We start from the raw sequence: 10,937 nt of genomic DNA, 5'->3' as shown, positions 1-10,937 counted from the left end.
AATTGTTTATTTAATGTAAAATCTATAAAATACAAAATTTTCGATGTATATAATATGTAAATACAAAAGAAGTGTATATCTAAATAGTACTACTGCTCGTAAAGGAAACCTACAAGAAACTAAAACACAAATCTTTCATATTTTCTTAAAAAATATACAACATTCCAATTTATAAACTGAACTTCGTAAAAGTTACAATTTTACACATATACAGATGCAGACTATAGTTTTTAAATCTAAACATTGATTAGGAAGTTGTTGAACATTGACCGTATTGTCAGAATGTTCGGACATTGGAGGACATATGGACACGACAACCTGCTTGGCTTGGGAGCTTCTCGTTGCTCCTTTAAAGGATGTAGCGAAAAAGTCACAGTGGAGCAGGTCACTAGCAATTACTAGTCACTCGCAATACATTGATTTAAGTGTTCACCATCAATGACGCAGTTAAGTCTCTTGACCAAATAGAACACGTTTTTTTAGATAGAATTAGCAGCTCCACCTGTACTAAGCATCACATTTATCTGCATCGCTGAGAGTCCTATACTCTTGAGGAATAAAAAGTCATGTCCTCGCAACTTTCTATCTGGAGTTTAATCCTCTTAAAAACAGGACTGGTGAAGAATGCTCCAACTAAGAGATTGCTACAACGGATTCCTGTTAGGTTACCAATCCCCATGCAATCTAATCTAACTACGCTTAAGTCCAATTTTTAGACTAAAGAATTGGGTGTCAGGAATTTGTTCGGTAAGACCACCACCATCACCCCCTTGGTGAAACATTAGGTACAGCTAAGAGATACCTAATCTGGATAATTCCCGTCTCTGCGGGTCACAATATGCTGTGCTAAACGCTCATACAATGAACAATATATCCTAAGAGCTTACAGAGAACAACTGCTCATTTATAATTCGTAGATAAATTGTAGTGAAACCTAGAAGAACAGTCACAATAGATCTTAATCGAAAGACCAATTTAGCTTCATTTTTGACCACACTTTGAATTTTAGAGAAATAGAATTCAAAAAGCTGATACGATCGATAAGAAAGGGTCACTGCATGTAGATATGAAAACAAATGTCCAACACTCTGAAAATAGTATTTCTTCTTTATAAACTTTTCTTCTTTTTTTTATAAACTTTCAAATCTGATAAATAGGTAACATTAGAGATCTTTATTCATTCATTTTTTTTTTTAAATTTCTTAGCCTAAAAAAATCATTTTCAGACAGGCAAACAGAACGAATGATTAACATATTTTCCTTTCTATAATATAACGTCAAATATAGTTTCTGTTTACTAAAATCTTAATTCTTAACTTAGTCTCATTTCAATTTTAACAAGATTTTTAAAAAATTAAATTAAAAAACAACAATTAACTAACCTTATAATTAGTATCGAACACTTTATTAAAATATGTACACCACAAATCCAGACGAATATTTATTCTGGTTCGACACCTGTATCCAAAAAATCTTTTGCATATTGGATCGCTTTCCTAGGCATTAATCTGCAAAGAACAATTACTCAAGTAAAGTTAAGTAAAAGTAATTAAAGGTATAATGGCAGTTCTTGATCCTAGACCTTGATGAGCTATTATTTTTGGGCAATTTTTCGTTTTTGTTAGTTATGAATAAAAAAAAAATCTTTACGCAAATTTTTTGAACTATATTTATTTAATCTTCTCATGGCTTCAAAACAAAATCACGAGATTTGGTTTACATATTGAACTCCTAAAAAAAAAAAAAAAGGTAATAATGGTCTTACGTTATTCTTAAATTGCACTTGAGTGCATCGTCTTGAGACGATGGTTCCTCCAAAACTGAAAAAGCGTTATCAGGAGAAAATTGTTGTTTCATTCAAATAAAAGTTATACTAGCTGGGAATTTTCGTTTTTTGAGCTATGCTTCTTCCATAAATCAGGAAGACATACTCAAAACGCAGACCATTCTCCAGAAACCAATTTTTTGGGGGGGCCTCAAAGAACCATAAAATGGATCTTTCGGTTGTAAACTCGAATTTGAAATTTTTATTTTGAATTTGATCGCAATACTAACTATACTGAACAAATACAGGAAACAATTATAAAAAATAACTCACCTGGTAATTCTATCAAACGTTAACATAAAAGAAGGCAATGCAATTTCATATGATTCTCTTTTGGTTGCTTTTATAATCTCCGCGGCCACATGTTCTGGTTGTAGGATATTGATTAATGATGGAAACCTGCAACCACAGAAAACAAAAAAATATTAGAAATGATCTAGTAATATGAAGCATATCTATCAATATCGCAACACACTTTGCGGAAAATGGATTTAGTAGAGCTCTTAACTAATTAAAACAGTAATATCAAGCTTTTACGAGGGTTTGGGACACCCAATCTGTCTGGGTGTTCCAAAAAAAAAAAAAATCCTTAAAGTCCCTGTGCTTATCGTTCGATGCAAAAGTGATATGCGTAAAATTACACATAATAATAAATATTTCGTCATATTTATCTCTGATCAGTGAATGTTTTACAATGGTAAAAGACATGTCTTGTGATAACAAGTGTATGCAGGGCTTTATAAGCTGAAACTTCTACTAGGAGATCAAGAAATCACATAAGAATCTTCTACGCTGTACTATCAAGAAGACAGGCACACCTTGCATCATGTTCTAGTCGAGGGGTGGGCAACGTGCAGCGGCCCTTCTAACATTTTCCTGCGGCCCGCTACACACAACGGCAAATAATAAAAAGTTAAATAATAAAATATGTCAAAATTTGATGTTATTCAAAATTTGGTAATTTTCGCTGGTACAATTTGCTGTCTCAGCGTTACAATTAGTATCCCGTGACTTTTAGTACCCCACTTTGACACCAGTGTGAAAGCGTGTTCTCGTCGTCGAAGCTATAGATTTTCGCTTCTTCCCTAGTTATTTATTTTATGGTGCAACAGTTGATGTACAATTGTGAATGCAATCGAATTATTTCTATTTCGTCCGGCTTTTAACAGAAAAAATGATGAAGGAAGATGTGAAGCAATTTCATAGAAGTCACTAAAGCCGTTTGTATGTTGATTTGTTAATAAAATTGCATTATAATAAATTAATAATCTGTATTATAAATAAATAAAAATAATTAATAAATAAGAACCCAAAATAAATACAAATTAATTCTTAAAAAAGAAATATATATATATATATGTATATACTTATATACTGAGGCCCTCGGTGGTAAACCAATAACCTTTTGCGGCCCTCGGTAATAAACCAATGCGGACCTTTACAGAAAAAGGTTGCCCATCCCTGTATCTAATCTAAGTTAGATTAAAGTTACCTATTTTTCGGCTTCTTTGCCAATCCTGTGTTCACCATTATTGGGTAGACTGTTGTAAACTTAATGGCGGAAGTTTCTTCACATTTCCTGTATTCCTCTGATAATGCTTCCATCAATCCTTCAAGAGGTAAAAACAAAAAAAAAGGTATTTAGTTTAAGATAAAAAAAAAGTAAGGTCAAAATAATGAACTTAGACAATGTGCTGGATAATATCTTTGATTTAATCTGCCATATTCCTCGGGGTATCCCTGACTCGTTTCGAACTTTCATCCATTATCAGAAGTAAATTAAAGTTAACACTTCCTAACTAAGCATTGGACCATTTCTTTCTGATTATTGGGGTTTTTAAAACGGATATTTCCAATGAGAACTCAAAAATCGAAAACATGATCTCATTATTCTTCCTTACCTAGAAAGAGGAAGGAAAATTTACACACTTATTTTACCTCGAACGGCGAATTTCGAAGCTGAATAAGGCACAGCATAAGGCAACCCTATGATGCCGCACATTGAGCACACTGCTACAATATGGCCTGAATTTCTTTCTCTCATTTTCGGTAAAAATGCTTCCAATACCTGAAAATAATTGAAAAATAAATAAATAATAATTTATCATCGCAACATTATCACAAATGTGAACATATGTTCTCATATGGGAGACGGATTCTAGTCTTCTTTGGTGGTATTTTAGTGAAAAATTAAAATTCCAAATTTGTGTCAAGCAGACCGATATACAATGAACAATTTATTTAACCTTCTAGCGGGCGCGAGTATCTCACAGATACAGACTAAGACTAAAATAATCGCAGTTTAGTGACGGAGCGGCGGAGGATGCTGTCCTTTAAGCAATACTACACCCTCATGACTAGTTTCCTTCAGTGCTAATCTCATCTTGTTTGGGGTTGTACATTTCTTTGCAATTGTCGATCCGTGCCTGACATATACTCGCGACCAATCTAGTAAGTTTCCAGTCTTACCAATTATTTAAATTATTTCTTCTCCATGTCCATCAAATTGAACTATTTTCAACATTGTTTATAAGAATTTCTTTTTCTCAGATACGAGGAGGAAATATCTGCGAAAACTTTCAGACAGTCTAGTGGCTGAACATGCTAATTGTAATTATTACACTTATTGGCTTATAAAAAATAAAAAGTACCGTCGTTTTCTGAGCCTTTTTTTATTTGTTATTTCAATTTTAATAATTAGATGTTATTTAATTAATTTCATTTCTTCTATTGATCGAAAAAATTAAAAATACCAAAGTTTATCTGTAAGATACGCAGCCCCGTTTTTGTAAGTTTTTGGGCGCGCCCACTGGAAGGTTAAAAAAACTATTTTTGATACTCAATGGACTCAACGATTCCAATTACTATCTCTTACTATTGAAGTAACAAAAATAAATAATGCAAGCCAAAAAGCTACTCACCCAAAAATGTGAGAAAACGTTAACGTTGAATATTTTTTCAATTACTTCATTAGACTGTTGATGTAACGGTTTACAATGCATAATTCCAGCATTATTTATTACTATAGTTACGTCACCAATTTCTTGTCCCACTTTTTGCGCCAAATTTAAAATATCTTCTCTGCTGGTTACGTCACACCTGAAAACAAGATCAAAGTCAAGGATTGCAATTCACTGATTCATTTGTAAATATATATATATTTTTTTTTTAGATCTGAGATGAAATTTGCCTGTCTAGTTAGTTAAGAAACTTCTATGATGTACACTCTCAATGTACAGATTGATCTCCATAACTTAACCTTTAATTGAATACTTGTTTACTTTTTAGTTCTGAAAGAGGTTAAGGTTAGGCGTCTCTCTAAAGTATGGTATTAACATCTGTATTAATGTTAGGTAGGATTAAATTGGTTTCAATTCAAAGTTTGGAAGAGAATGTATAGGTTAGAACAATAAAAATTGTAGTTATCGATGATCGATGTTTTTTGATGAATCGAAATTACTGAACTTTATTGATTTATCTTAACGTACATTTATTTAAATAATGTTATCAAAATTTAAGAGAAGTTTAAAAATAATCTTTTTTGAGTATGATGTTCATGGTCAATTATTTTCAATTCCCCAACGGAAATGCTAAGTATAGCATTCAAGGCGGACTGACAAATTGAAACAAAAAAAAATCTGGAAGTAATTTAATATTAATGTCACGGACACTAGCTGACCATGGAATCCACACTATCAGTCCCCATTGGCTAACGATTGTGCATAATGTCACATTTTGTACTCCACTTCAAATAAAGTAAATATTCATGTAAACTACAAAATATTAAAGAGATATCTGAGGCCGAAGTAAAATGAAAGGAAGATAACACAAGCTGCAGGTAGAGACAGTGGAGGAATCGATTCGCTGGGACTTTTGCGACGTCCAGCATTGGCCTTTATTGGTACGTGCTAAACACAGCCTGTTAGTGTTGTCATTTCCGCTTTCCCTTACTAGAAAAGAGGAAGCATGGCGATTATGTCAATTGTTTTACCCATGAATTTCCACAGAAGGTTTTGAGATTCGCTGAGTCCGGGAAGTTTTTTTTTTGTAGTTCAGAAAATGGTCGCCTGAGGGTATGTGTGTCCATGTATGAAAACAAACTTAAGAATAATCTCTCAACAGGAATTTTTCCACTTAATATTGGATTATAATTTTTTTTTTTTTCTTTTGTTACGACATTTTCTCAAAGCTGGCTCCAACAATTTTCTTTATAATTCGAATCCACATGGAACCTGTTTAGTCTAAAATTTTCATTTAAATGTTTAGGGGACCCAAACTTAGGAAAATTGATCAACATTTTTTTATTTAAATAATTTTGTTTGAAAAATGATCCTGTACCTCATCAAATTGAAGTAAGAAAAACTCGTTTTAGGAGTCAAATTGTTTATTTTTAACCAATAGATAACAATTTTTGAAGACCTTATCTGATTATTTTATTTGAATCTTGTCTAAATTTATAAACAATATAATTCTAGCTGTTCTCAACAGCTTGTTTCACCATTATCAAATTATTATGGCGATAATTTTCAAATTTCTACTTTGTGGAATTTCGCTCCAACACGTTTATTACAACTGTCCTACCGGTAACATATAAGGGTTAATCGTAAAAAACTGCACGAAAAAGAGTAAAAAACGTCCAACTTTGACAATTTTTTGTTTATCTTTTTCTATGTAAGATAGAATTCCCAAATTTTCTTTATAATATATAAAAAATCTTCCTTAACAACTATAATTTTTTTGCAACAACCCAGATCTGATAGATTTTGAGAAAGAAGATGCTGAAAATGAGCAAAAACGGCGTTTTCAAAAATTGTTCTTGTTTTTGTTGTTCTTCTTCTACTTGTTGTTGTTACCTCTTTTGTAAACTGCGTAGCACCTAAACACGTGAACCGATTTTCATGAATGAGGTGTCATTCGAGTATATTTATGCAATAAGAAAGTTATTTAAGTCTTTATTAGCGAGTAAAGGTGCTTTCAACTTACGTATAGAAGTGGCATTTATTGCCCAGTCCTTTTTCTTTCAGCAGCTTCCTTGTTTCTGCATTTCCTTCTTCGTTCACATCCCAGCAGACTAGTGTGCATCCTTCTGATGCTAATTGCAACACCAATTCCCGGCCGATTCCGTGGCCTGTACCAGTTACCTAGAAAGTTACAAATATTATTTTATAAATTGGTATATATATAACTAACACTGTTGAGTGCTCGTGAACACGTTTTCTTGTAAAACAAATGTAATTTCTCCTACGAAGATAAAAGGAATCCAGGAAAATGATATACCGTTTGAAAGCCCATTAGACAAGGAAACTTTTATAAAAAGTGCCAGTACCTAGGCCTGATAATGATCCCTATAAGGGCCTAATGAGTTTTCTTAAAAATTTCGATTACTCTTATTTTTATCCAGTATCCAGGAGGAAGATTGAGGCTGTTTGAAGAATAACTTATGCTTCGAAATGGTATCAATTTTTAGAAAATTTATCTGTCTTTCTAACCGTGTCATCAGAATCGAATTCGGACTAAAACTTTCTGAGTAATAACATTTTTATTGGAAAAAAGTAATGGTTTTAGAAAAAAAAATTAAATGTGACGTCACTCAAGAACAGTGGAAAATATGAAGTTGGCCAATACGTCATTGAACTCCCACTTTAGATGTACTACACACAGTAGGCCTATGGACAATACTTACTGGTTCACTCTGTATATTCACCATAACTCAAGAATATTTGATATGTCGCTTAGAGGACGCCATAGTTGTTTTTGGAAATCTGTCAACCTGAAATATCTGCGTTATTAAAGGCAGTTTTCAAGAATTTCTCCAAAATCGGTTCCTACGATTTTCTTTATATTTGGAGTAATATTTTCACGAAAATACTTTCCTTAATAATATTAAAAGAACCCAGTAGAGGAGCCAATTCTATTCCGCGCACATTGGGTATACAACTTATCAGATAGAAAAGTAATCGATAGATTTAATCGAAATTAGTAACAAACTAATCAATAACAAGAAGTTATCATTATTTTTTTAATAATTTTTTTTTATTTTATACGTACCAAAATAATTTCTCCAGCTAAAGTTTTCTCATATGGTGGTACAAAAAATTTGATTATTGATTCCAATCCAGCCAGAAACATTTTCAAAAATAATAAAATCACCTCCAGTAATATCAACAGCTGATCGTATATTGAATTGGTCCATATCGTGGATCTGTTAGTCACAGGCATAGTACAATTAGTTTTTTGAGTGATTACTATAGTAAGAAAAAAAGAAATATTTAAAAAATAAAAAATGTGCTTATTATCTAGAAACTGATAACAAGTTAACAAGGTCAACATTTATTTTGTTTACAATTTTTTGTTCTAAATATTGATAATTTCGTTCTTTCAGTATGATGCAAGTTTAAAACTTAATTGACGAAAAATAATACTAAAGGTAAGAATATAAATACATATGTATGCATGTAAAACTAAATGAACAGATTATGTGTCCATTTTGTTTATCCTATTACCTCTCGTAAAAGAGTTACTGCATTAGTGCAGATTTTCGATTTTGATTTTTCACCGTAGTATTTGTTTTCCAGCCCCTAAGGCTGGAAACATAGTGGCGCGGCGAGCAAAGCGGCGATGATAGCTGCTTCAAATCAAAGAGAGCGACGAGCAGCGAGCAAAGATTCGCATGCACATAGTGACGAGCTTAGTCGCGTTCTCCTTTTGACAAAACAAGATGGAGGAACTATTTTTATATGAAAATTCTTCGTTGAAACTTTGATATTTGCAGCAGCTTAGTAGTAGGAGCTGCAATGTACATGACATAAATAAGTTTAGAAATGAACTTGGTGAATTTCATCACTTGTACCAACAACTTCGGGAGCATCCTGGCAAGTTTCATGCGTATTTTCGAATGTCTATATCAACATTTGATTACATACTAGCCCAGTGTAACCCCATTAATCAAAATCAAATATTGTTTTTGAGTAATACAGCTCATAACATGAGTTAGGCACAATATAGAAAAATTAACTATGTAGGTTATTAACTAAATACAAATCTGTGTAGCCCCATTACTCCTAGCAGTTACTTTAAGATAAGAAAATCAAAATAAATAAAAATAAAATAGAAATATATGCAGATAAAAAGAAATTAGTCAATTAAAAAAACACAATAATTTTATTAAATCACTACACCATGATTTGTCGTAAATTAATGTTGTTCATCTGAAAAACTGGAGTAGTACGACGCTACAGAAGAAGAATTGGAGAATTCGTCCTGATCAGAAGTAGTAGGACGTGAAAATGTAATTTAATTTTGCCTAGTATTTAGATGAGAGTTAGCATTAAGGGATTGAGAACCAAATTAAATGTAGCAAAAATTACCTGAATTCTCCATTAACTACTAATTGTTAATTAATTATTAAAAACTATTGTAGCTTCACAAATACTATGGCCCCACAGAGGTTTCTTTAAACAAACTAAACCAATAATGTATCAATATCCATAACCTTTGAAAAATAACCTTTACAAATTGAGCGCGATGAGAGCGAAGAAATCAAACATGTCATAACGCTTCGCTCTACTCTTTATAGATAGCGTTGCTCTATCTTCGCTTTGCTCGCCACTATGCGCGGTCCCATATGTTAACTTGTGTTTGATTTCGCCGCTTTGCTCTTCGCTATCATCGCCGCTTTGCTTGACGCTCCACTATGTTTCCAGCCTAACACTGAAAAACTGTTTTTAGCAAGTGGGACTAGAGGGTTACGTGATCAAATCCCCTTAAACGGAAGTACTGAATGGATTTTCATTGTTCGTTCTCAGGGCAGCCTGAAACTTTTATTTGAAATTTCTAGGATAAATTAAGAGCTCTTCTGGGATAGAGGTTTTTTTTCAATTTAAATTTGAATTAAAATCTGCTGTTTAAAAGTCCAGTTTTAAGGCAACGATGACGTCAGAAGTACGAAATTTCCGTCCCCCCACCCACAGATTTACAAGATTTTCTCGTAAACCACACCAGCTGATTTCTTTAAACTCAATATACTAATTACTCCAACAAAAGTCTATCACCGATAAAGTCACTGCGGAGATTAATGGGAGGACTAAACAGGAAATAAGTAAATGAACAGGAAACACGTTTATGGAAGAATGCAGAAAAGGGAGGAGCCGATTATGCTCGTCTATAGTTGGATTACTTTCACCACTGCAGTGATGGTGAATGGCTAAAAAAAAAACAAAAAAAAAAACATTTTTATTATATAATAAAGAAAGGAGTAAGAATTCCGCTTGACACAGGAGACCCTCGAACAGGAAGTGACTGGGAAGTCCCAAAAACTAACACCAAGCACGTGGTGCATAAGGAGGTGGTTATTATACGCAGCTGTTTCTGTTTAGCGTTCCAAGGTATGGCGAGGCTATTTGGACAAAGGCTCGTTACCAACGAAGAAGAATCCCCATGGAGGAAATAGAACCCAGTTTCCTTGCAGATCATACTAGTGACAAGAAATTACTAGAGGAAGAAAGATTATTGTCAATTTCAGTCATAATTTTATTATTTGTTTTACTGTGGAGCTTTCGAACTGGGGACCAGAGCATCTTAAGGCCTGTGGAACATACTGTGAACAAGCAGAAGATGTCCTAGTCCCCAGATCAAAAGTTTAGCAATAAAATAAATACAAAAAATACAACTGAAATTGGCAATAATCTTTTTAAATATCTTTATGAATAATCACTTAACCAAATAATAATAATAATAATAATAATAATAATAATAATAATAATAATAATAATAATAGTAGTAAGGAAAGGGATTAGCTATGAGGTTAGCATACTGGACTCCCACGCGGAGGTCCCGGGTTCGAATCCAGCAGCTGACCCTTAAGATTTTCTCTTCCTAGGAGCTTCTTACAGCTCACTGTCCGGTGATGGACAGTGTTGTCTGTAACGAGAGAACACTGTCCGGAGGCCGGCAGTGCACTGGAAAAAGCTCCGGGCGCTAATAACCTCAGCTGTTGATGCGCAAAAAAAAAAAAAAAAAAATAATAATAACATAGCCCGCGGGTATACCACGAAATTGGCTAAATACAGGCCACTGGCGGCAGAAATATCTGCTATATGGAGAGGAGTCTCAG

The 10,937-nt window shown here is 33.3% G+C and overlaps 1 protein-coding gene across 4 annotated transcripts in view; it reads right to left on the bottom strand.

Annotated features, from left to right (window-relative positions):
• The window catches only part of LOC141458601 (17-beta-hydroxysteroid dehydrogenase 13-like), a 29,650-nt gene continuing 18,713 nt past the window's right edge, over positions 1-10,937 (bottom strand). For 3 of the 4 annotated variants that reach the window (XM_074136830.1, XM_074136829.1, XM_074136831.1), the window contains 7 exons: positions 7,874-8,027; positions 6,809-6,966; positions 4,747-4,924; positions 3,764-3,893; positions 3,318-3,435; positions 2,099-2,224; positions 1-1,508 (listed from right to left, as the gene is read on the bottom strand). In XM_074136830.1, the coding sequence (XP_073992931.1) occupies positions 1,442-1,508; positions 2,099-2,224; positions 3,318-3,435; positions 3,764-3,893; positions 4,747-4,924; positions 6,809-6,966; positions 7,874-8,027 (931 nt within the window). In that variant the 3' untranslated portion in view covers positions 1-1,441. Of the gene's footprint in view, positions 1,509-2,098; positions 2,225-3,317; positions 3,436-3,763; positions 3,894-4,746; positions 4,925-6,808; positions 6,967-7,873; positions 8,088-10,937 lie in introns of those variants that run through there. The other variant, XR_012461076.1, reaches the window with a different exon arrangement.

The sequence above is a fragment of the Rhodnius prolixus genome, unplaced genomic scaffold, assembly GCF_049639745.1.
Source record: "Rhodnius prolixus isolate KJV_2025 unplaced genomic scaffold, Rpr scaffold_5, whole genome shotgun sequence".
Lineage (NCBI taxonomy): Eukaryota > Metazoa > Arthropoda > Insecta > Hemiptera > Reduviidae > Rhodnius > Rhodnius prolixus.
Note: the sequence above shows the minus strand (reverse complement) of the source record. Positions and strands in the feature narration are given on the sequence as shown.